The sequence below is a fragment of the Macrosteles quadrilineatus genome, unplaced genomic scaffold, assembly GCF_028750875.1.
Source record: "Macrosteles quadrilineatus isolate MER2022 unplaced genomic scaffold, UCM_ALF_1.0 Scaffold_1__1_contigs__length_201487025, whole genome shotgun sequence".
Taxonomy (NCBI): domain Eukaryota; kingdom Metazoa; phylum Arthropoda; class Insecta; order Hemiptera; family Cicadellidae; genus Macrosteles; species Macrosteles quadrilineatus.
This window is the reverse complement of record NW_026542594.1, coordinates 131,610,940-131,638,819: the sequence shown is the minus strand read 5'-3', so window position 1 is coordinate 131,638,819 and position 27,880 is coordinate 131,610,940. Positions and strand designations below refer to the sequence as shown.

The following is a 27,880-nucleotide window of genomic DNA, read 5'->3' as shown; positions in this document are numbered from 1 at the left end:
AAAAGTGATTCGTTGCGATATCATGTTGGCAACTGTTCACACCCATACAAATAACCTTCAAGTTTTGTTATCAAGGTCAATTTCTGTGTTCTGCTGCTCCTTGGTCTCTAGGACTTTCAAACCAAGTGTTATTAATCGCAGTTTTTCAGGTTCTTGTACAAAAATGGCAAAATATACAATCGTTATGGTTCGTCATGGCGAAAGTGAATGGAATCAGAAAAATTTATTCTGTGGTTGGTATGATGCAAACTTAAGTCAAAAGGGTATGTATTATTAATTCTAACCTAACTTATTGTAAATGTGTTAGGCCTAGGCTTATCCTTATCATTTACGCAGAGGATACGCGTCCGGTAACAGGACTTGGATTAGGCGTCCGGCAGTTACTGTCATAACATAGGCCTAACCTAACCAACCAAACTTGCTGATAATAAAAAAAATCAAATGAAGGTTCAATTCTCTTCATAACATAAAATTATAAATGCCAAAAATTCTAACAAAAGATGTACAGTTAAGAAGAAATGGCTGCTCTTTACTTTAGGTCCTACACTTGTTCGAATGAAAATATCGTTTATTCGATTGTTTAATTTGATATATCGTTTGGTTAGTTAGGTTAGGTTAACCTGACCTAACTAACCAAACGGTATATCGAATGAAATAATTGAAATATCGATCGATATTTTCATTCGAATGAGTGTAGGACCTAAAGTAAATTGCAGCCGAAGAAATTACATTCAAAGCAACATCTGTGACAAAAAGTTAAAGAAACCGATGGGTTTCGAACCAGGGACCTCTTGGATATCAGCCGAGCACTCTATCCACTACACCACGAACAACGCTGGCCGAACATCGTATTGTTGTGGTAATGGCGTTGCGGGACCCCACAACCCGGTGACGTCACTACCGGACGCCTAATCCACGTCTGGTTACCGGACGCGTATCCTCTGTGTATCATTTCAGTGGGTTATACCGGTACACATAATTGTTTTTACAGTAAAAACTAAAACTAAAATTAAATTAAGTTATCATAACTTAACCTAACCAACCAAACTTGCTGATGGTGAAAAAATCGCATGAAGTTTTACAATCTAATCGAAAGTTTAAATCAATATAAGCGTCACAGCCCAGTTAAGAAACTGTAATCAAAATCGAATGAAGGTTTACTTAACCCTCTGAGTGTTATGTGTCGCTTTTGCGACTCACAAACGCTGTTTACGGCGACGGCTCTGGGACTGACTGAATCGGATTGAACTGGATCGAGTTAGGTATCGTTTTTTTCAGCAGATTCAGAGCTTTCTCCTGATGTCTGTTTCTATACGCTTTTCATTTTAGTTCGAAAATATTGTAGCAGACAGCTGACGTGCGTATTTGTAAACAGCTTGGTTAACCTCGCACCGATGACTGATGTGTTTTATTACGTTTATCATTGTTTTAGTGTTAAAAATCAAAAGTAGTGATATACGTGGTGCATTATAAGAAGATTTTTAAAGTGATTTTGAAGGGCTGGTTGATGATCCTGAAGAAGTAAGTAGTGATATTGATGTAAATTATCAGCCAGATTCCTAGCTATGGTTAGGCTATGCATTCTTAGCTAAACGCTATGTACTGAAATCTGTTTTTTGCCCATAACTTATTTATTTGCAAACCTACTTCCTTATATTATTATATTGAATCTCTCAATGAATCTCTGGCTCTGGCTCTCGCGGACCTAAGGAAAGCTTTCGACTGCGTCCCTCATGCCCTGCTTGTCGAAAAACTGAAAGCTTACAGAGTCTGTGGTGAGGTGCTTTCCACCTTCGCATCCTACCTGGCAGGTAGGAAACAAATCCTCACCCTGAATGGAGTCAACTCTTTCCCCCCAACCCGTCAACCATGGAGTGCCCCAAGGTTCGGTCATTGGACCGGTTCTCTTCTTGATCTTGATTAACGACCTAGGTGTGCAGTGAGACATACTTCTATTCGCAGACGATACCACCGTTTTTGCAAGAGGCAAAACACCTGACTTGGCCCAGGAATCGTTAACAGGAAAATTTGTTGTGGCCAAACAGTGGTTCCTCGACAATAAGCTGAGCTTAAACGAAGATAAGACACAAGAAATTGTATGTAGCCTCAGTTTAAGCCAATCATCAACTTCTCCGGAAGTTAAGTTACTGGGTTTTACCCTGGATGCTAAATTAAGCTGGAACAGTCACACGGCTAACATCTGCCTAAAACTAGCAAAAGTAACACGTCTCCTCAGGTGCCTAAAGCCTCTACTATCTAAGGAGCACCTATTAATGATATATTATGCACTGTTTGGCTACAATTTGGCGATCTAACCAATTGAGAAGAAGCACCAAACTCAGGATATTTGGAACAAATGTAACATCTGTACTTCTCTATGGTTGCCAAACTTGGAAAGTTACTAAAACGGTGTCATCTAAACTCCAAGTATTTATAAACCGGTGCCTTAGAAGAATTTTTAATGTCCGATGGCCAGATATGATTACCAACGAAGAGCTATGGAGGAGGGCACAAATACCACCCATTGCGGAAACAATAAAAAGACGGAAATATGGGTGGATTGGACACACTCTAAGGAAAGAGCAAAGCAACATAAGCCGTCAAGCTCTTGAGTGGAACCCGCAAGGAAGCAGGAGGAGGGGCAGACCGAGGATGACTTGGAGGAGATCAGTTGAGAGGGAACTGCAGGAAGAAGGCAAGAGCTGGGGAGAGGCAAAGCAGATGGCCCAGAATCGTGTCCGGTGGAGAGCATTTGTTGCGGCCCTACGTCCCCCTCGGGATTAAAGGAAATAAGAAGAAGAAGAAGATGCACTGTTTCACAGTCATGTTATGTATGGGCTTCAGTTGTGGGGACACGCACCGGGATGCAATAATATCCTACTCGAGCAGAAAAAAGCCTTGAGAATCATAGACTCGGCTGGTTTTCTCGACCACTGCAAACCTATATTTGCAAAACTCGAAGTCTGCACCGTGTTTAGCCAATACATTCTGCTTAGCCTGCTTTATGTCAGGGAAAACCTATCTTTACTTACTATGAGAGGGGACCTGCACCCATATAACACCCGAGGGAGGGAAAAGATTGATATCCCTTATTGTAGGCTGAGTAGAAAGAAGGAATGCTTCCCAGTCCTGGCAATAAAACTTTTCAACACGCTCCCAACTAGTGTGAGAAATCTGGAGGTCGGGAAGTTCAAGACTCGGGTAGAGCGATGGTTGAGGAAAAATCCTTTCTACTCCATTGAGGAATATTATAAAGCAGATACCCAAAATATATAAGGCCTAGCTCGGTAAAGACCTGCCGCCAAACACACAACCCAAAATATGTAAATAGTGTACAGTTTTTAAATAATTTATATTTTGTTGTACAGTCCTAAATATTAGTTTTAAAAGTATTACTGACGCCATCTATCCAGTACCACTGGTCAAAGATGAAGGGAAGAAGTATGAAGTAGGCTAAGTATTTTTGGAATCCTCATAAAATTCTGATTAAAGTGGCTATTTTAAAATATTTGTAGACCTATAAATTATAACAATTTATTGAGCGCAAACATAAATTGTTTTCATTTATTTTATAATTTTTGAGAAATGTTAACCCCACAAAAATTGTTGAGCATTTTTTTTTATGTTTCATATGTTACATTGAAGTCCATAATGATATATAAAACAGTATACTTTACATTGTTTTTAAGTTGTTCTAAGATACATTTTAATAAAACCCTGCGATTGCGGAATAAATGGGCTAACATTAAGACAAAAACTAGAGACACTTGGAGGGTTAAGGAATTGATATTAGCGTAGGTAGCCCAGTTAAGAAACTGTAGGGCCTACCAGTTCCTTCATTTTTTCATCCACCAAATGTCCATTGGAGTTGAAGTTGGATTCAGCTCGATATGTTGAAGAGGGATGTCAAATGTGTTTTTGCAGCTTTATGTGAAATCCAGGTGGAGGATTCGTCTTCGTCTTCTGAGTCCTCATTCAGTTTTCTAGCTAACATCGGCAACAATCTGGTCGTCCTTGAGCTCTTCACAAGTATGATCTTATTGATAGCTGTTTTAATTAAACACACAAATTAAATGCAAGTTATTTATATGAATTAAATTAAATTAAATTACATCTTCACAATTGTAAGAACATCCTACTTAGACAGAGACCATGAAAAGAAGGAAAAACTAAGTTTGTTTTTTCAGTTAGAAGAAAACCAATGATTAAACATATGTACCATAGTTGACAAGTACTTTACATGACATGATGAGATGAATGAGCTTACTATATCAACATCTTTCCCCCTAACAAAGTTTACAAACTGTATAAACTTAAATTAGTCTAACTTAACCTTCAAAACATAAATTGAATTTCTTTAAAGCAAGAGGATATACAAAACTAAGTTAAAGATATTTTCAAGATACTAGATGCCGTACAAATTTAATTCAAACAAAATGAAAATTTCACTGGGCCTAAAAAATAGGTTAATTACAAATTAGGCTTACTGACCTTCTTACAATAGAATTTTGTTAGTTGTTAAAGGTCAGTCTTTTAGGATTTTTTATAATCCTACCTGTTCTAGTTACATAACCATCTGTACTTATTTATTTATTTATTAATTTATTCCAACGGGAAACCCATTACATTGATACATTACAAAGAAATAACAATAAAAATCAAGGCAAGATGTGATACAAATACTACAAATAATCAACAACAACAGCAGCAACGTATTAATACAATAAGTCTAAATTCAACAGCAAAAAATGTGTACTATGAACATGTAACAATATAACATCACCATATACCATTTATCAAACCATTAACAACAAATAAATATTTAAAAAAGACAACAATATAAATAATTTGACTTTTGTAAAACTAATGAATACTGAATTGCTAACAAAAAATATAATCTAACTTATTCAATACTAACAAAGGTACAGATTGTGTCTACATGCATTACAAACTACTGTCACTGTGTCATTGTCGCAGGCTGTAGAGCTCGTCAGTTGCGACTCTTAGCAGGCTCCTCTTGACTGATGTGGAACTCAGCGAAAAAGTCGATGTGGTGTGAGGCTTTGTTCCCAAGTCTCTGGATTCTATTGAGGGTGCTGTTTGCATCATAGTTGGTGCTCACATGCCGTCTTCCAAAAAGGTCGGTAGATCTGGTTCCAGTACGAAAAAGGAAACCAATCTGGCCTAACAGCTCCGGACAGTCAAAGGAACCATTCACCAGCTTGTGCAGAAACACTGAACATCTCCTCTGACTTCCAAGCTTTGAAGGTTGAACAATGGCTCGAGATCTCTAATAGGAACTTCTCTGAAGGCAAACCCCATCCGACAGCCAAGGAGACGTAAGAACCTGTCTTGGATGGTCTGAAGCTCCCGAACCAGGGTAATCTGATGCGGCGACCATACTACGCAGTTATATTCAAGCAGCGGACGTACAAGGGCGCAATAGAGTGTCCTAAGAGAGCGGAGGTCATCAAAGTCTCTGGAAGAACGTGCTAACAGGCCAAGAGATCTAGACGCTTTCGCACAGATGTTTTGGATATGTAAATTGGGTCTCAAATCCTGAGCAAGCATTACACCAAGGTCACGGATACTTTCACAACGAGTCAATGGAATGTTATCCAGTTTGTAGTCGAAGATGATGGCAGATTTAGTTCTATGAAATGTAATCCAGTTGCATTTCTTCACATTGAGTGATATGTTGTTTATCTGGCACCAATTCACAATAACCTGGAGACTCTCCTGAAGCAACAATCAGCCGGTGAGGTAATTTTTCCATACACTTTCAAGTCATCTGCAAAAAGCAGACAGTCAGACCCAATAACCTCAACAATATCATTCACAAAGGTGTTAAAAAGATATTTTTAATTACATTGATTACTCTCATGATCAGGGTTCTCAGTGGTCTGAATAAGAGTGCTGGTTGGGTTCGGTTTAGGTGACTGATTTGGAGAAGCTGGGTTGGTCCTAGGACTATAGATCGGCCGCTTAGAAAACGACCTGCGCGCTAATGCTAAACCAATGCTAGAGGAGGTCGCTTTCTAAGCGGCCGAACTATAGTTGAAGGACTAGGACTGTTGGACTCCGGTGTGTTACAAGGCTCTACTGGTGGAGACAAGATAAAATACTTGCGGTTACACCTAAACAATCGTTCATTTTCATCTTTTACTAAAGTATGTGAGATAGGGGTACTAAGCCCTTCGAAACTATTTTACCCTTAGACCAACTAGAAACAACTGGATTTCTCTTTAATAATACATCGTCATTCACATTTAGCTCACTTAGTTGTTTTACATTAGAATTGTACTTTTTTAAGCTGAACTCAATGCCGCAATGCGTTTTTTATTTTCATATTTTGTTTTTGAAATATTAAAAGTTTTAAATATAAAAATTTAATATTTCATAAAGAAAATTTGATAACTTAATGTTTGAAATGTTGCCACCCGACCTGACGACCTGACCTGACGACGGACCCAACATCAAACCTGACATGTTGGGTGTTTCCCACACACTGTCGAGCATGTTATCCAACAAGGAGTTGAGAGCACGTAAAGGATTTTTACTCAAATAGCCTACATTAATTTCTATCAAAAGATATGTAAAGTAAAAAATGTAGTAGAATACATTTAATTATACTTAAAATTGATGATTCTGTCAAAAACTTCTGGTATTTCTACGTCATCCACGCTTTCTTCGTCCTCAATTGTTGTGGGTCTCTTATTGATTGACGAGATACATTTTCGCACACTCTCTTGATCCGTTATAAATATGATTAGGTTGTAATACCAAAGTCTGCGTTTATGTACGTAGAACGGGAGCAGGGCGATAGCGGGCCCGCTCCTGCTGTAAAAATTTTGTAAAAATTGTGCAAGTGATAGTGGTAGCAGTTGGTCAACAGAACATGGAGTGGGAGACACAGTCTTGCCAACTCAAACTCTGCCAAATAATTAACACAACAGTACTGGTCTATCCTACGAGTGCAATGGATCCCGTTATTATTTGTAGCGTTACCTTTTAATTAAAAAGAGAAAACGAAGACAAAAACGATGGGGTGTACACCCTATCAACCGTGCCAGGATAAGTTACGGATAACTGTTGATATCTGTTCCGTTGGAAAGTGTTGATCTTCTTCTGAAGACTCCATCACTCCGTACAAGACGAGCTAACAGTTGAGATAAAACATGAATGTATTCAAATGTGAATTGTAACTAAATTACTTTCAATATTTATTAATTACTGTATTAAAAAAATACATTTAAATGTTAATTAGGCCTAAATCAGTGAAGAAGATAAAAATGTATTCAAAAATAATATTCTAAAATTAAATGGTGAGTAGGTAGGAAATATTTCCTATGTACTGTCCAGTGTCCAGGTGTGAAGTAGCATTGTTGGAAGAAAAGCTAAAACAAAAGAAAGAAAATGTGCTTGTGGTGGAAGATATGTAGATAGAGATGGATGTGGAAGCCAAGTCTCCAGTGATTTAAATATTCAAAAGTCTATAAAATTAACATTCAGATCATATAGAAATATCAATTAGCCTATAAAGAGAAGTAAAAATTAAAAAAATTAAAAAATTAGAAATAAAAAAAGCCTATAAAGAAAGAAGATTCAACAAAAACTGGTAGTATTAAATTCAATAGACTTTTTAAAATCACCATTAATTTCCAACCACCATCACACCATTGTGAATAGACTAAATTCAAGTGACTTTCAAACTAAGAATTATAGCTTAAATTTTTGACTCTCATTATTAGCCTATCTCATATTATTTAGCCTACATTAGTACTGTATAGATTAAGTTAATAGCCTATCAGAATTTCATACCCGGCACGAACCAACCCCTAGATTAAGATCATTGCTCTCCAAATTGTCACCTAACCCATCTATAAAAAACCTAGACCAAAATATAATTTAACTGTCATAGCCCCATGAGATTGTTATAATAGCTATAGAACCTAAATACATCTTGTTGTAACTTTATTGGAATTTTGATTATCTATTTTAAGTAAATTTATATTTATGAAATCCATTAATAATGAGGAGTAGGTTGCACAGTAGTAAACAAATAACCTCTGACCGAATCCATAAGACAGTGCACTTGCGTGTAGGTCAAGTTAACCCTGGCTGCAGCCGCTTCCGCTCCCGCCGTGCATAAACAGTCTCATTTGAGTCAATGTAGTTGAAAACCGCTCACTCCCTAACAACCGCTGCGATTTCTAACTACACAGTGGTCGAATTAAAAACCGCAGCGGGAGGTCAACTGCAACCGCTATCACTCTTTGTGCATAAACAGCCCCATTTAACCCAATGGTGTTGAAAATGTCTCCCGCTACCGCTACCGCTCCCGCTCTTAGTGCAGTAACAGGGCCAAAGAGAAGGCTCGTATATCTCTTCTTGGCCTCTTCAGGTTTTCTTAGAACTTTGTACTTTCTTCAGCTCTCTACGGAACGAGGCTCTTAAATTTTCAATTTTATTTTTATCAAACTTTAACTCACACTCTGGATACAGTTCCTTGCACTTTTCCGTCAGGTTATTATACTCCTCTTTACACGCATGTTTGTTGCAATAGAGTTTACTTTTGACATCCCACAACACCTTCTGGTCTCTGTAGAGTTCAATTAATTCTGACCAGAACTGTTTATTATCATGAAATGACATTTTGGAAAAATGGGACAGTTATCACGCACAGCTCACTGCACACAAACAACAGTGCAGTTATCACAAGTCAACTGGAAACTGTGGCTAGTTGGGGGAGCGGTTCGACGGTTTCCCACACACGTTCCAACATGTCAGGCCTGAGTCGGGGGGTGCTACCGGACCGAGCATACTATGTGACATATCCGTCAAGCATGTCGGGTTGGAACCCACACACTGTCCAATATGTTCGACAAGACGTTGGATCCTGACATGTCCGTCCAATATGTTGGATAGTGTTTGCTTTACCATGAGACCTACAGGAATAGCTTATTTCCTATATGGAAAATTTGATTAAAGAATCTAAAAAGTAAATAAATCTAAAAAAAGATCATTTGTTGTACAGGGGAAGAAGAAGCTGCTTCAGCTGGCGTCGCTTTAAAAAATGCCAATCTGAAATTTGATATTGCTCACACATCTGTTCTAACGAGAGCTCAGAAAACGTTGGCCGCAGCCTTGAAAGGCATTGGCCAAGAAGACATTCCAATTCACAAAACCTGGCGTCTCAATGAAAGACATTATGGCGGGCTGACTGGGTTGAACAAAGCTGAAACTGCTGCCAAGTATGGAGAGGAACAGGTAATATACACTGTAAGGATAAGATTAACTAACTTTCCTCATTAGGATTTAAAGTTATGAACCTTTGATAGAGAACAAATTCCTGAATAGATTGTAATTGTGATGAAATTATGTCTGTTCCAAATCAGGAGAATAATATTTAAGTTACTAGAGGACCCATGCTGCTCTGCAGCTTTAAAATAAATATAATATCCGAGAAATAATCAAATTTATGAGAAAAAAACGTATAGACAAACATTACCAATACTGGAGCTATTAATTTTTAATCTGATAAAAACCTTATAAAAAATAATTTTTAGGTTGGTTTTTTACATTGTGTTTGCTTGAAACGTGTACGATTTGAATACTTAATAGCTTAGATGAAAGCCAGTATTTCACTGAAGGTTCTTAAACTGAAATATATAGGATTATAAAATTATAACTGGTGAAGGTAGGCCTACATCTCAAATTGAAGTAAGAATTAGAAAATAAATCACATTATGTGTTTTGGTAGAGTAATACAGTAGGTAAATATTTGCCGATGCTTTATGAAAAAACTTGGCGTGCATGCCTTCAATTTGAGACCTCAATCATAAAAATCGGTCAGGTAGAAGAGCCAAACGAACTCGGAAAAAAACCAAATTAAACTCACATAAGAAATACATGGGGAGCAAATTTCGTTAACGTGTAAGCCGAGTGGGATAATAGATAAATATATGCCAATGCTTGATGGCAAATCTGTGCGTGCATACCTTCAATTCGAGACCTCAATCATGAAAATTGGTCAGGTAGAAGAGAAGAGCCAAACGAACTCGGAAAAGAGAACCCAAATTTAACTCCCATAAGAAATACATGGGAACAAATTTCGTTTACATATATGCCGAGTGGGATTATAGATAAATACATGCCGAAGCTTGATTGCAAATCTGTGTGTGCATACCTTCAATTTGAGACCTCAATCATGAAAATCGGTCGGGTAGAAGAGCCAAACAAACTCGGAAAAGAGAACCCAAATTTAACTCCTATAAGAAATACAGGGGGTGCAAATTTTGTTTACGTATACACCGAGTGGGATAATAGATAATAATAATAATAATAATAATAGATTATATGCGAATGCTTGAAGGCAAATCTGTGTGTGCATACCTTTAATTTGAGACCTCAATCATGAAAATCGATCGGGTAGAAGAGGCAAACGTAGTCTTAAAAGAAAAACCAATTTTTTTAAATGTATAAGATAAGAAGAGTTTTTAGTATGTGACCGGAGTCAGCCACATCAAACTACCACATTTGTAGCCACAAATCAAATCAAATAATATTATTTATTGCCGTAAAAACACAGTAACATGCATGGCTTGAGTCACATTATTCAAGTACATAAATATAATACAACATTACACACAAGTACATCTTTATCACCTATTTATAACAAAATTGTCTACAGAATAAAAGCGGTTTTCTATTAAAAATATAATCTTTTGTTTGAATACATTGATGTCACTTTTTGACTTGAGCTTGTCGGGCAGCGAGTTAACAATATTGTAGCATTAAAACACATGGCTTTTAAAGAAGGAAGTTTTATGGTGTGGGATATTTAAATCGATTCTTTTTCTAATATAGTAATTGGAGTGAGGAATTAAAGGTCAAAAATATAATGGTTTTAATAAAAAAATATTAAAGTATCTATATAAATAAAATTAGAGTTTTGTCTGTACATTGCTTAGAATAATGAACTTTTTGGTTATTTTTACATTTCATAGGTCAGAGAAACCGAATCAAACCTTATCTCAATTTCTGTCTGTCTGTCTGTCTGTCTGTCTGTCTGTCTGTCTATCTGTCATTCTCTTGGTAACGCTAAAATACGCACTTTATTACAACTACTCCTCAATAACTATAGCACTGTCCCGCCTGAAACTTATTTTCCAAATACTATACATATATGAGATGGTTTTAGACGTATTTCATCGAATATGAGACAGTTAGATATTTAACAGTAAACCCTTGAAAATCAAGTTTTTGTCGATTTTTGACGTGGAATTTCTGGAAGCCCATGTTAACCTTATGAGAAATGAAATTATTGAATCTTAACAGCTGTTTCAATTAAACAAGTTGGTTCTGTTCTGTGATGTTCAATAGCATTAAAGTTACAAGGATTACCAACAGGGTGCAGCACTAGCACTATTATTTCTTTTACATTTATGACAACAGCTAATTTGCAACCTGGAGGCGAGTGAGCGTAGCGAACGAGCTAACCTGAAGGCAAGTGAGCGTAGCGAACGAGCTAACCTGAAGGAAAGTGAGCGCAGCGAACGAGCTCCAACATACAGGTGAGTGAGCGTAGCGAACGAACTTCAACCAGGACGTGATTGAGCCATGCAAACGAGATCAGATAGTAAAAATAAAAGTAAGCCTACCGTTATAGGATCGACCGGCAGACACAGAGGTAATTTAACCTTTTATTGATTGTCATACCGATCCGGAACAACAAAAAACAACATAAAATGAAGCTATGTATAATAGTTTGGCCAGCATATCTTAAAATATGCAAACCAACTGCTGTTCGTTATATAAGAAGGTTTCAACTGAATATTATAAGATCCCCGTGCGTAGAACGGGTACACAGCTAGTTGTAAATATAGATGCAAGGGAAATTGAGTATTCTTAATTTAATGAAAGCCCATTTACAAGATTCTCCAACCAATGCCATTAATAACCCGCACATCCTTTTTCTGGGGTGCAAAAATATGTTTTGTTGCAGATATTTCAGATTCCCACACCGTGACATCAGATACATCACACATTGAGTACAACTGACAATCTGTAAAGATGTTTACATCATTCTGTTGGGAAAGTTAGCAGTGGTTGAATTCAAAAATAGATTAAGAGACAAACTTGATGAACTGTTTAGTAAAACCTTGATCGACAAGATCATCACTTGTCAATTTAGTTACTTTACCTGTTAATTTTTATCTTCATATTAGGTGCAGATTTGGAGGAGAAGTTTTGATGTACCTCCCCCAGCCATGGAGAAAGACCACGCTTACTACGATGCAATTGTGAATGACCCTAGATACGAAAAAGAGCCACCTAAAGATAAATTTCCAATGTTTGAATCGTTGAAATTAACCATTGAACGGACACTGCCCTACTGGAATGATGTTATTATCCCTCAGCTAAAAGAAGGGAAAAAAATCCTAATAGCAGCTCATGGAAACAGTTTGCGAGGAATTGTTAAACATTTGGACAGTAAGTATAGGCTATGTTATATTTTATCCATACACTTAATAAGAAACTGATAGGGCCTAAAACTTAATCTTCGCACAAAGATCTTCTATTTTTACTTTCTCCCCCTATACATAGTATATGAAAACACCTGTTGTCCGATTTTGATGACATTTGGTATGTAGGTACTAATCCAAGGTATCTCCAGGCGTTTTTAGCAAATTTCTCATATAGGGAATAAGCTATTACCAGCATTTTGGATTGCAGATACCGTCCGTAATGTAATCGTTATAAATAGTTTCCACACTCTGAACTGCTTGCCTTTACTACTTTCATCACTACTTCCTATTCCTACGTCACGGACCTGTTTCCCTCCCTTCCCATAGCATATTAGGATTGCAGATACCTTAATCTAATCGTCATGTCTCCTGGGAGAGATGGCATATTCCCTGCTCTCTTGCAAGAAGGCATGGAGGTCCTAGTGGATCTTCTTGTTGCATTGTATAGGGGCAGTTATGTACTGGAATATATCCCAACTTGATGGAGAAGAGCTAGAGTGGTGTTCATACGAAAGAAAGGAAAAGAACCAACTCAGCCTAAATCCTACAGACCAATATGTCTAACCTCATTCATGGTAAAGGCTATGGAGAAGATCACTAACAGGCATGTGAGGGATGAGATTCTCATGAACTCAAGCCTGAATGTGAACCGACATACCTTTATGATGGGCAAATCGACTACAACAGCGCTTCATAGCCTGGTAGTAAAAATTGAATACACATTAGATCACAAGAAAATCCTAGCAGGAGTCTTCATGGACATCCAAGGAGCCTTTGATAATGTGTCCTATCAGTCAATATAGGAAGCACTGATAGACAGAGAAATTCCTCAAGAAATAGTGTGTTGGATAATGGCTCTGCCCCAAAGCAGAGAAATATCAGCCACGGTCGGAAACTCGTCAGTTACAATCGGGGCCAGAAGAGGGTGTCCGCAAGGAGGAGTTTTATCTCCTCTACTATAAAGTCAAACTAAAACAATGGCTGAGTAGGAAGTGTTTTTATTCCATTGAGGAATACTTTACTACTGAAATGGATTTTTAAGTATGAATCCGGCCGCCATGGAGTGTAAATATTGTAAATATTAGTTTATTTAATTTTTATAAAGTAAATTTTATCTGACAAGATCAATCCAGACATCTGGTCAACGATCGCCAGTTGGTAATGGTAATGGTAATGGTATGGTCACTTGTGGTTGACGGCTTGCTGAGAGAAGCTGAACAAACAGGCATTTGCAGATGATCTAGTGCTGACCGTGAGAGGGAAACACAAAGGTACCATTAAGGACCTTACCCAGCGGGCGGTAGATTACATCGACAATTGGTGTAACACAAAGGGTTTGACAATCAACCCCACAAAAACTGAAATAGTGACCTTCACGAGAAAAAGGAGAACCAAAATCTCCCCACCCCAAATTAGGGGAGTGAGGGTCAAGTCAGTCAAGGAGACTAAATATCTGGGTGTATACTTAGATCAGAAGTTGACTTGGAACAGGCACATAGATCATGTCATTGCCAAGGGAACAGGAGCCATGGGCGTCTGCAGAAGAACATTTGGCAAAAAATGGGGACTCAACCCTAGACTGATCTGGTGGATATATGAAACCATAGTAAAGCCTATGGTGGAATACGCAGCCCTGGTGTGGTGGCAGAAGGCAGAGCAAACTGGGGCAGCTGCAAAGCTGCAACAACTGCAAAGACTTGCCTGCACAGGGGTATGTGGCACAACAAGATCATGCCCAACAGTGGTGATGGAGTCAATTTTAGGCGCACTCCCACTCGGGTTGGATATAAAGAAAAGGGCAGCATTAACAGCCCTGAAGACTTGCAGTAAAGGAGAAATATCTCCTTCGAGAAAGACGGGTCACATGTCAATTCTAAGGGAAATCCCAAGTTTAGACATAGAGATGACGGTCTCAGATCGTATGATTAGGAAGTACGACTTTGATAAACCCTACCAAGTGGACATAGGAGACAGAGGAGAACGGCAGAAGGTAAGGGGTAAAACAGGAAAGTCGGCGATGGTGTTTTACACAGACGGACCGCGGAGGGAGGGCAGGTCGGGACTTGGAGTGTATGGGTTTGGAACCCACCTCTCAAAGGCCCTTGGCGAAACGCCGACTGTCTTCCAGGCGGAAGTCATGGCATTAGAGCATTGTGCGAGACTGCAACTGGATAAAGGCCTGAAGAGGAGAGGGGTGCTTATCCTCTCAGACAGCCAAGCTGCTCTCAAAGCAATCGAAGCCTGCGTGGTGGAATCTAAAGTTGTGCAGAGCTGCAGGAACACCCTCAAGGCCCTGAGCGAACACAACAGAGTCCAACTTGCATGGATCCCAGGTCACGCTGGGCTCGAAGGCAACGAAAGGGCTGACGTCCTGGCGGGTGAGGGGGCAAAATCCGAACTCGTCGGGCCTGAACCATGCTGCAGAGTCCCAGTGAGCAAAGGCCAATCAAATATCGTAGCCTGGGCAAAGGGACAACAAGAAAAGGTTTGGGAAAATACCCCAGGCCTAAGACAATCAAAGATGCTCATCAATCCTCTTAGTAAGGAATGGAGAAACGTCTTCGACCTCCAAAAAGGGGAAATAAGCCTCTTGATAAGTCTACTTACAGGGCATGGCTATGTAAGGAAGTACCTCAAGACAATAGGGCTTAGACAGACAGACCAGTGCAGATTCTGCCTCTGCGACAGAATCCGCTGAGCACATATGGCTGGAATGTCCGGCGATAGCCCAGAAGAGGTTGAAACACCTAGGAAAGGCATTCCCGATGCCTACTGAAATACGAGAAATGGGTGTGCACCAACAGATTGGCTTCGCAAGAAGACTTCGATTGGGTGACTAAGCAAAAAAGGGTGCTACAAAAGATCTTGTAGGTCGAGGTAGCAAGGGGTAATGATACCCCAGCCCCATGAGAGAAAAAAAAAATCGTCATAAACAGTTCACACACTCTGGATTACACTCCTTTACTACTTCCTTCACCACTTCCTACGTCGCGGACCTGTTTCCCTCCCTTCCAACGGCATTTTGGATTGCAGATATACTAATGTAATCGTTATAAATAGTTTCCTCACTCTGAACTGCTCCTTCATCACTACTTCCTACGTCACGGACCTGTTTCCCTCCCTTCCCATAGCATTTTAGGATTGCAAATACCTTAATCTAATCGTCATAAAGAGATCCCACACTCCGGCCAGCCCGCCTTTACTACTTCCTTCACCACTTTCTACGTCGCGGACCTGTTTCCATCCCTTCCCATAGCATTTAAGTATTGTAGATACTATAATCTAACAGCTACAAACGGTTCCCACACTCTGCACTGCCTGCCTTTACCACTTCCGTCACCATTCACTACGTCGTGGAGCTGTTTCCTTCCCTTCTCTTAGCATTTAAGTATTGCAGATACATTTTTTCAACTGCCACAAACGGCTTCCACACTCCACACTGCTCGCCTTTTCTACTTCCTTCACCACTTCCACGTCGCAGACCTTTTCCTCTCCCTTCCCATAGTATTTTAGTATTTTAGATACATAATCCAACTGCCACAGACGCTTTTCACACTCCGCAATGCTAACCTTAACTACAATGATCGAGTAATCTTCAGTGTAATCTTTGCTCAATAGTAACAACTGATGTTTTTCCTTATGTACTGTTTGTTATTTGCTAGTATAGCCTACTGTTGGTGGATCACTTTTTATGAACACATGTTACAACTTACAAGTCTTTTGTTTACTTTTTCCTTGTTATTCAATTCAACGAACATGGTTACTTAGCAACCCATAAGACTAATGTTAAAAAATGTTACTTACAGATTCATTAATCTACGTAATTAGATTTTTGTTGGCAGTTCTAACTGCAGTAAACTCGTTTTTAGGCCAGAAATAAACTACTTACAACATTTGAAGAAAATCGTCGGAGCCGTTACATACATGCATACATACATACAAGCAAACATTGCTCGTATTAGTGTATAGGATACTTTAATAATAAAATGGTTAATGAATTTTGGTTGACTTCTTTGGAATAATTTAAATATGACTGAAATAAAGAAAACTAATAAATACTTAACATCATTTACTTTAAACATTGCAAGTACAGTTGGATTTTTTTTTTAGCTAGAAGCTGTTTGGTGGAATATCTTTGAAGATGAACCTATTTGGCTATAGGGCAATCATGTGTTCATATGTGTCAAATTTTGAGGTTAAATCAAAACGAACAAACTAACTTAACAAAGTACCTATATTCTTGGAATTGACAATATAGTTAAATATACTTTAAACCTACTCAAGCCTACTTTTATACTCGGCCATTTAGAGAAAATTTACTGTGAACGCCCGTGTAATAGAGATGTGATTCCTAACGTGATAGCTAGGGAAATAGGAAAAACCAGGGATACATACAGGCTTTTAAATTAAAAACTCCAAATCAACTAATGAATAAGTTGTTATTTAATTATTGTCTCCAAATTATAAGTATTAAATACAATTATTAACAAGAACTGTATAAAACTCAATTTAATCATTTCATAATGTTAGCATTGAACTAAACAAAAACATTGAATTAAACAAACATAATAATACTTAATTCTGAACATCTGTGTATCTTAATAACATATGTAACAGTGGTCCCCCCCTTAAAGTTTTGTGCGTAGCATCTGGTCCACGTGTCGTCTCCAAGTTTGACCATCATCCATTTTAACGTAATAATGAAGATTACCATCTTTAATTTCAACTGTTCCCAAGGCCCACTTGTCTCTTCCTGAATAATTTCTTACTTGTACGCGGTCCCCAGGATTGAATCTTCGCATTATACCTTTTGGACTGGTAGGTTTGTGTTTTCCCCGAGGCTTTAGTAGACTTAGATAAGTGTGAATCTTTCTATTAAACATGAGGAAATATGAAGAGGTTCCCGTTGAATTAGGAGCTTGGCGGATCTGCATTAGAAATCTATGTATTTTTTTCATCGATGGTCCCAGGTTCCTTTTCCATACTTTTAAGTGATTTCTTTACAGTTTGAACAAAACGTTCAGCCTGCCCATTAGATGAAGGGTGATATGGTGCAGTTGTTTTATGTGTAATACCACACCGTTCAAGGAAGCTAGTAAACTCTAAGGAAGTAAACTGTCGTCCATTGTCTGACACAAGAAGATCTGGTAATCCAAAAGTAGAAAACATTTTTCGCAACTCCTTTACTGTCCAAGTAGCTGTAGTACATTTTGTAGGCAATACTTCTACCCATTTGGTAAATTCGTCAATGACTAACAGGAAGTAAAGTTCATTTGTAGGGCCAGCAAAATCAATGTGAATCCTTTCCCAAGGTCTAGTAGCTGGTATCCAAGGATGATTCACTTCTTTTTGTGGTGCATTTTGTTTTTCTCGACATGCTCTGCATGATGCAATCAATTCCTCGATATCTTTGTCTTGTCCTTTCCAATAACAAAAACTTCTGGCTAATGCTTTCGTTTTCAATACAACCATGTGTCCAAAGTGTAATTCATTCAAAACGATTTTAGTAAGAGACTTCGGAATCATAACCCTCCATCCCTTGAGGATACAACCTTCATGAAGACTCAGTTCACCATCGTGAAATCCAAGTTTTTCAACAGACTGGCCATTTTGTAAAGCGTGTACTATCTTATTCATTTCCGTGTCATGAGAAGTTTCTTTTGCTACCAACTTATGATCCAAACTCATTTGATTGATCTGACTTGTTAGGAAAACATCAATTTGGTCAATGCAGGTACTATTTTGTGTCTCAGTAGGAAATCTGGAGAGAAAATCAGCGTTTCCATGTTAATTTGATCTTCTGAACTCAATGCTGTAATCAAAGCCTGATAAATAATGAGAATAATTGAACAAGCGAGTTGCAGACATGGATGGAAGATTTTTTTCTGGGTTGAAGATTGTGACTAGTGGTTTGTGGTCGGTTACGAGGGTGAATTTGCGACCGTAACAATAAGTAAAGAACTTTTTAAGGCCCCAAATAATGCCAGTTGCTTCCTTGTCTATCTGACTATATTTTTCTTCAGGCTTCGTCAACGTTCGAGAGGCAAAAGCAATTGGTTTCTCAGTCCCATCAGGAAAACGGTGTGATATAACAGCGCCTAACCCAACAGGAGATGCGTCTGTTGCTAATACTAGCGGTAATTCTGGACTGTAGTGGCAAAGAACAGTATCACTGGAGATAACTTTCTTGATTTGTTCAAAACTCTGTTCACATTGTTCATTCCAAACGTATTTGTTCCCTTTCTGTAAAAGTTTATGTAATGGTTTCAGTAGAGTTGCTAGGTCTTTTATGAATCGGTTGTAATAGTTTACCAAACCTAAAAATGTCCGGAGTTCGCTTACATTCTCAGGTTTTCTTGCCTTTGCCATGGCAGCCACTTTGTCCATACATTTATGTATACCCTTTTCATCAATGACGTGGCCCAAATAATGTATTCTTCTCTGGAGAAACTTGCATTTGTCACGATTGAGTCTTAAACCTTTTTCTCTTAGTTTTCCTAAGACACTTTCCAAACGTAGAAGTAGTTCCTCTTCTGAATTTCCCTGAATGACTATATCGTCAAAGAAGCACTGTATTCCCTCTAGGCCTGCCAATGTCTTGTCCATTGTTTTCTGCCAAATGCCAGGAGCAACTTTAATACCAAACATTAATCTATGTACCCTGTACTGTCCCTTATGTGTGCTTAAGGTTTGAATATTTGCACTATCACTGTCCATTTCCAAATGAAGGTAAGCGTTTCTTAAATCTAGTGTACAAAATAATTTTCCACCATTCATGTTGACAAATATGTCTTCAATTTTGGGAATAGGGTGATGTTCATCTTGGATCTGCTTGTTTACTGTCACTTTGTAATCCGCGCATATTCTCACATCTCCGTTAGGCTTGACTACTGGAACGATTGGTGTTCCCCACTCAGATTCTTGAGTTTTCGAAATTATTCCTGCCTCTTCCAAGCGGTCATGTTCTTGTTCAACTTTCAGTTTTAATGCGTACGGCACAGGCCTAGCCTTCATAAATACTGAACGAGCCTCATCGACAAGTTGTAAGTGTCCAAGTTGATCTGGAATCTTACCGATACCTGGCTCAAACACATCCTTGAACTTCTCTAAAAGGTTGTCGAGACCACCTACTTTTGGGTATTGTTGTACTGCCTTTAGTTCAGCCCAGTCTAACTGTACTTCTCGCAACCAATCGCGACCTAATATTGCGTCAAGGTTGTCATCCACGATGTAAAGTTTGCCTGTAAATTCCTGATCTTTGTATGTGCAATGCACAAAAACAACTCCTTTTGGTTTGAAAACTTCTCGAGTGTATGTTCGTAGCTGCACTTGTGTATGAAAAATTTTCCTATTAATCTCAAGTTTCTTGAATGTAGAGTAAGGCAGAGTACTTATAGCAGAACCTGTATCCAGTTCCATTTGAACTGGTTTACCTTCAACTGATAAATCAAGCATAATTTTATCTCCATTTCTTCTATCTATTTTGAAAATCTCGTGTTGTTCATCTTGACAGTCTTCTTCTTCGGCTTGGTGAATTTTCGTTCTTGTAGATCCTAAACATACTCTGGCTAAGTGTCCCTGTTTCTTGCATTTGTTACATATCTTTGAAGCAAACTCGCAGTTATTTGCCCTATGGTTTTGAGAACCACATCTGTAACATTTTCCTTTAAGGCTCTCAAAAAGAGGTGAAGGCCTTTTCTGGTTTGACGTCATGTGCGATTTAGTTGATACATTTTTGTATTTATCCTCAATCTGATGTACTGTACTAGGCCTATTAGTTTTAGTTGCATAGTATTCAGATAGATCACTCTCGTGGTTTGCAATTTCCATCGCTTCCGCTGCTTTGACGACATCTTGAAACGATACAAATGAATCATCCTGAAGCAATTTGGCTCTAATATCTTTACTAACCCCCTTATGAACTGCATTCGCAAAAGTGTATTAGCAATTGATTTCTGGCAAGACTCACAGTTAAACTCACAATTAGATGTAAGTTTTTGCAATTCCACTGAATAAATCTTAACTGTTTCATTGGGCTCCTGTACTCTAGACATGAATTTGTGCTGTAAAGCCCAAGTACTTGGCTGTGGATCAACATAATCTGTCAACATTCTTACCAATTCTGTATATGATTTATCCAGAGGTACTTCTGGAGCACATAAATCATAAACCTTCTGATGTAGGCTAGGGGTTAAAGAATGAAGTAATGTGTATACCTTATCTGTAGGATGCATTCCTTGTCCATGTAAGTGAATGAAGACTTCTAGGCGTCTTATGAAATTCTTGAATGTCTCGTCATCTTGGAAGGGGGTGAAAGAAATTGTTGATGTAAGCGGTCGCAATTTCTGAGTATCAACACTGTATGGTCTGATCTGCTGTAGTTCTTCTGTTTCGTTGACTCTTTCCAATTCACTTAATTGGAGTTGTAATACATCAACTATTTTGAAATACATATCCTCCATGTCAGTCCTGTATGTGATTTCAGTGTCATGTTCTTCTTCATCTGTTTTTACTTCAATGTTGTGCTGGATAAGCTCGAATCGTTCCCAATATGCATGTATCACTGAGAGTCTTGTTCTGATACTATCAACTTTAATACCAGACAATTCTTCTAGCATTCTCTCAGCTCTAGTCAACTGACCTTTAACAACAGCCCTTGCTTTCTTCAGTTCACTCAATGTTTCATTTCCTTGTAAGGAGGCCATAATCAAATTATTTGTACTGGTAAATGTAATAAGTGTAAAATAGAAACGTAGAAATAATTAATTGTCCTCGTCGCCAATTATTAAATACAATTATTAACAAGAACTGTATAAAACTCAATTTAATCATTTCATAATGTTAGCATTGAACTAAACAAAAACATTGAATTAAACAAACATAATAATACTTAATTCTGAACATCTGTGTATCTTAATAACATATGTAACAATAAGTTTTGAAATAGTTAATTACATGAGCAAATATTAAAATATTGAATCTTCTTGCACAATCAGTTTTGATCATTATATTAATAGAATAATGTGGTCTCTGTGACTGGGATGCACATAAAATAACTGTTTGGGACATACGGTAATGATGATTTACGTTTAGTTTTGAAATCTCTTAACATCTAAATCCCCTTCCCTTTTGGGTTTCAAGTTAGGGACCAGAACTAAATACTCTCGAGATGACGAGATAAATCTTTATAGACAACGTTTTGACCCATTTAAATGATTATTCACAGCTAATTAAATTATTGCTGATGATTCAATAATGCAATCAGATAAGTTCACCTTGTACAAACAGGATAACATTATCGATAGGCCAAGCAAGCAAGATTCAAGTTGGGTTTATAAAATGCAGTCGCCTAAATACTGAATGTTTTATAATTAGACAATGAAATATACTAATATTAATTAATTTTATCTTAAATGGGCATTCTTTCGTAAGTAATACAACACCCCTAATGCCCCTAAATGCCTAATTGGCAATATGCCGGTTTGTTTGTTTTGATTTAACCTCAAAATTTGACACATATGAACACATGATCGCACTACAGCCAAGTAGGCCCATCTTTAAAGATATTCCACCAGATATACTTAACAGCTTCTAGCAAAAAAAATCCCAAAAGTTGCAATAACTTCTGAACCGTAATTTTTGTACACTAATGGGAGTTATACCATCTTGTTTAAAGTCAAAAGTAGTAGGTATAAAATTCTAAATTTTAATCAAAATCGCTTGGGCCAATTTTGAGAAAATTAGATTCTTTTGTTATTTTATGGGTGTTTGGTTGATTGGTACCTACATACCAAATGTCATCAAAATCAGACCACAGGTGTGATATGTAACTCTGTTCACATCCACACATACATCACTTTGAAAACCACTCATTTGGGTTCAGGGGGACCCAAAATGGATATATCCACCCAAAACTCAAACTCAAACAATTTGACAAAAACAATACTTTCTCCATAAACTATGTATAGGGGGAGAAACTAAAAGTCCACTTTATTGCCTTACCAGTAGCAGCAAACATGATTACTTGTTAAACATAATCTACAGGATGTCCCACGAGAGGTGTCTCAAATTGATTACGGAAAAACGGCTTAACGTACAAGGATGAAATAAAATTATTTCCTGCTCAATTGACCCCAAGGAATAACGTAAAAATATTTTTAACTTTTTTCCAATACAGGGTGTGCCAAAAACTGAGGGTCACTAGTTCGAATCTCGTAATTTTCATATGTAAACATGTGTCATGTTATACATAATTTTAAAGGTATTTAATAGACAAACATTTTGGGGTAAACAGAAATTAATTATCTTTTTCCAATTCAAAATGGCAGCAGTTTTTTTTTTTAATCTATATCATTTAAATACTCTGTGTTTCCTATACCAATGCATTTAGCCCTTCTCTGGTTGAATTTTCTTACTCGTTATGTAATTAGCTTTACAGCTAAAAATCATACAAGTTACAATACAATACAAGTTATGTAATTAGCGACAAGTAACAGTTTTTTGAAATATTAATAATTCCAAAAAATGTTTTTTTTTTAATTTACAAATGTTCATTGTTCAAAATATTCAAATAGCAACATATGTCAAGTGGCACATCATTTTATAGGTTTTTAAATTCCTAATAACTTTGTAACTTACACTTTTACTTCGTATCTCTTTTAGTTTTTGTGTAAATAACAAAAAACCTAAATTTCCCATATCATATGCATGTTATTTGGGTTTGACGTGGTTTAACACTAAATGAAATGGGACCTTTGGTGTTAAACCCAAATAACATGCATTTGATATAGGAAAATTAGGTTTTTTGTTATTTACACAAAAACTAAAAGAGATACTAAGTAAGTGTAAATTACAAAGTTGTTAGGAATTAAAAACTTAAAAAATGATGTGCCACTTGACATATGTTGCTATTTGAATATTTTTAACAATGAGCATTTGCAAATTTTCAAAAATAAATTTTTTTTGGAATTTTTAATCTATATATTTAATACACAGTTGTAACACTGTTTTCTCAGTAATTACTGGACCGATCTGGCGATCTACAAGATTTATGTCTCAAATTAAAGGGGATAGTGTGTAGATTTGCCGAACTTCCTTAGAATTTACATTTTTTCTAAGGGCTACGACCTACAGCCCTTTAAAGGTCGAGTCAATACAATTCTTATTGAAGAATATAATACACAGTTTATAAATTATTCGTCAGCTGTTTAATGTTTGTCAGACATTTGTTATTATTTTTATAACCTCACTTTCAGTATGCAATTATTAACCTTGGAGTTTCTGTTTATAAACACACGATTTTGATCAAGGAAAGTGTATTTGTTAACTTATTTTTGAAATGTTTTAGTTTTCCTGCAAAGTGATCTGAAGGAAAGTGGTAATTGAGTTTAAGTTTGAGTATGGAATGTGAAATAATACCCATAGTAGGGAACGGAAACTTATTCAATATAATTTATTCTCTACGGCCACCAGAATAATCATGGGGAAATCCGCTTGCAAGTTGTACATATAATTGCTAATGAGTGGGAAACATACAAACATTTTATAGTAGGTGACGAATCTTACTCAAGATCAGTGTTAGACGTTCAGTGGTACCAAACTTTACCTTCTCGAGATGGCGAGTACGCTGGGATACGTGGAACTACAATATATCAGTGAATTTTTTTTCAAGTACACAGGGAAGTTGCTTGAGAAACTGTGACTTACCATTCGGTTCTGGCGAAGAAGTAGGCTATCTGACTTGATGTTTAATGGCAATGTTTTAGTTTTCCTGCAAAGTGATCTGAAGGAAAGTGGTAATTGAGTTTAAGTTTGAGTATGGAATGTGAAATAATACCCATAGTAGGGAACGGAAACTTATTGTTTTGATCAATATAATTTATTCTCTATAGCCACCAGAACAATCATAGGGAAATCCGCTTGCAAGTTGTACAGATAATTGCTAATGATTGGTAAACATACAAACATTTTATCGTAAGTGATTAAGCTTACTCAAGATCAGTGTTCGACGTCCAAATTTTACATTCTCGAGATGGCGAGTAAGCTGGGATATTTGGAACTACAATTTATCAGTGAACTATACCCTAACTATATTTTTTCGAGTAGGCCTACACAGGGAAGTTGCTTGAGAAACTGTGACTTACGATTTCGGTTCTGGCGAAGAAGTATCTGACTTGATGTTTAATGGCAATGTTGACTCGGGTCATTATAGCGTTATAAAACTTTATCATTAACCCCAGGTTGGAAAAGTACAAAAATAAAAGAAAAGGTAATCATTAACCGGGCGTAAAGAGACATACAGAACGAAAAAAATATTTAGAGAACCATCAAACTGACTTGGCTCAATCAATTTGACTTGGCTAATGCATGTATATGTCGATCTGGCCTAATAAATGACTTATTGACTTATTATCATTAAACTAAAAAGGTAAAGAGCAGTGATTGTGTTAAATGTGCTCTGGAAGTCCCTTCTAAAAAATACAAATTTTTTTGAATTGGATTTGTTAGTACTGCAAATCTATGAATTTTGAGTCAGAACAGACTAACTGGGACACAAATATTTTTTCCTTATGTTGTCACAAGGGGAAGGTAAAATGAACTCCTTATCAACATTTTGAGTTTATTGAAAATCTTATCAACAGCGACTATAAAAAAAAGTATTAAGGGTCAAAAGAGACAAAAAACTATTTGAGTAAAACCTTTGACTATTAATACAACAACTTCTGTATCCAATAGTCAATGGTAAAATATAATACAAATCTGCATTTGAAATGGCCAGTTCTAAGTCTCACTTGAATCAACATCTTTCTGGTAGTGGTAGTCTACATAGTTTTAAAATCCACGACTCCTTTTCCATCAAATTGGACCGTTAATACCCTCTAACATTGAACAAAGTATGCCCAACTTTATATATACGACGTAAACACACCTTTTACTCACAGTATGGGTCAAAGATTCGTAAAATGCGACCAACTGCTGATGCGTGATTTACATGTAGGCTAAGTGACTATCTTTATTCCATACAACAAATGTAATGAAAAAAAACTACGAATATAGGAACATTCTTGAGCAAATTATCTAAATAGCATAAATAGCTGCTTATTAGGTTATCAGCATTGCCCAGATCATAGGGGCAATACTATTTATTTTTCAAATGAAACTCGAATTAATATAAAACATTCATTTGGTTAAAATAATATATCGGTTTGATTAACATAAAATAGTTTATACAGGCAAACTATCAGTTCTATTTCATGTAAAAAATTAAACAACCCCTAAATAAAATACAAAGATAAACAGTATTTGTTAATTATTATTTCTTTATTGCTGACAATATTCCCGTGGCGGAGCACGGGCGGTTAACTAGTCTATATATTTAATACGCTAGGCATATTTTTGTCATAATTGTTTTGGAGCGGTGGTGCTACCGATCACCATGTCCAAGGTGTCGTTAGAAAGGTCTTAGCATGTAGTTTTGCCATCAAACAAAAAAACTTTGGAATTCCATCAGGGCTCTGCCCTGATGTTATTCTTAGGGAGAAAATGTTTGTTTAGATTTGAACAGATGAATACTTTGGAATTGACACTAATATTTGAAACAGCTGGTTATACTAAAATTGGAGACATCTGCTATAAGGACTTATTGGATTAGTTGAAAAGATTGATGTTTCACTGTTTTAAACCAGTTTTTATTTGCACAAAATCAAAACATAACTAAAAAAACTTGACATTATGGAGACTACAAGACGTCGACCAGGACGGCCAATAGGAGGAGGCCGACGAACTTTAACTGGTAGACGCAAACTAAATACAAATAATACTATTGTCGTTGATAGCCAAATGTGTGGCACCAACATCAGGCTGTACAAGGACGGTTTTCTTTCTTCATACGAAGAGCGTCATATAATTTACACAAAAGTAATAAATAAACATTTAAACACGACACAAACACGGATACGAGACATTTATGGTAACTGATCAGTTAAGAAAACATACGACGCTAACCTGGCGGAGTTTGAGTGACTCTGGACTCAAACTCCGCCGGGTTAGCGTCGTCTGTTTTGGTTGTTAGTGGTTAGAGCACGGGACTTCAATCCCTTAGGTCCCGAGTTCGATCCCCACCAAGTCACCAATGGATTTTATCCAAGTGATAATGAAGCAACCCCTAGGTCTATCCTGAAGTAATGTGAAAGTTGAATTGTATTTTAAAACATAGGCAATTGCTACTACAATCAATCATTCAATCTTTATTTGCCATATGGATACATAACATATTATTGATAAAGTCAGGATTTACAGTTTTCAGACCAAGTCTTAACATACTACTTGTAAGAACACTCTCTCCTTATTTTTAGATATGACTGAAGAAGCTATCATGGGTCTTAATCTCCCCACTGGAATTCCATTTGTCTATGAGCTTGATGAGAACTTTAAGCCTGTCGTTTCAATGAAGTTCTTGGGAGACGAAGAAACGGTAAAGAAAGCTATGGAAGCTGTGGCTGCACAAGGAAAGGCCAAGTAACATTATCTGTAAATGAATTTAAAGGGAATAAGTTAACCCGTTATAAAGCTTTTATTCCAATGGATATAAATATGTGTAATGTACATTGTAGGTTTTGTTAAGCTTATCAAAAATTTTAATGTTGTTCAAAGGTTTATTGCGGACATTTTCCATCACGAATGTAAAAAACAATACACAACGTTTCGGGATCTGGAATCTGATCCCGTCTTCAGGTGAAAAAACTTAACTAACACATTACAACTAACAATACACAAACGCCCAACCTAAGTTGGAATACACTACCGAGGGTAGTAGTCAAAAAATATGCACTGTATAGCAGTCAAGTCATGATACAACATGCAATTAATAACAAATCACAAAACACTATAATCTATAAAAGGTTTACGTACAAAAAACTCACATAATGGAACACTAACAACCTTTGAACAACATTAACTCACCATCACCAACAATGAACTTCAAACAAAGGACAAAAATTTTAAATTATTATTTGTTAGGAGAATATACATTTCTATTAAAAGTTATTGACATAAAATGTCTAACACTGTAATTTATTGAAATCTATGTTTGCATACTATTTTGAAATGTATTTTAAACAATATTTTGTATGAATTATTTGGGGTAATATTTTTAGTTTAATTAGTTTTGAGTACCTGTACCTATTTTAATTATTCCCAGAGGATTTTCTTTAGATTACTCATACTTAATGTGAACATATACAAATGCATCAAAATAATACACTAATTTGACAAAAATCTGCCTATGATTTGTATTTACCCTTGCTATTAAGAAGTAATACATTTATTTTGTGTTATGCACCGTGTACCAG

General features: G+C 36.9%; 1 protein-coding gene across 1 annotated transcript; it reads left to right on the top strand.

Moving 5' to 3' along the window:
- Nucleotides 1–28: 28 nt before the first annotated feature.
- LOC128985100 (phosphoglycerate mutase 2) lies at nt 29–27,806 on the top strand. The gene is made up of 4 exons (XM_054404484.1): nt 29–263; nt 9,038–9,270; nt 12,231–12,495; nt 26,885–27,806. Exons 1-4 carry the CDS (start codon nt 164–166, stop codon nt 27,049–27,051), a joined length of 765 nt encoding a protein of 254 aa, XP_054260459.1. The 5' UTR covers nt 29–163; the 3' UTR covers nt 27,052–27,806.
- The last annotated feature ends 74 nt before the right edge of the window (nt 27,807–27,880 follow it).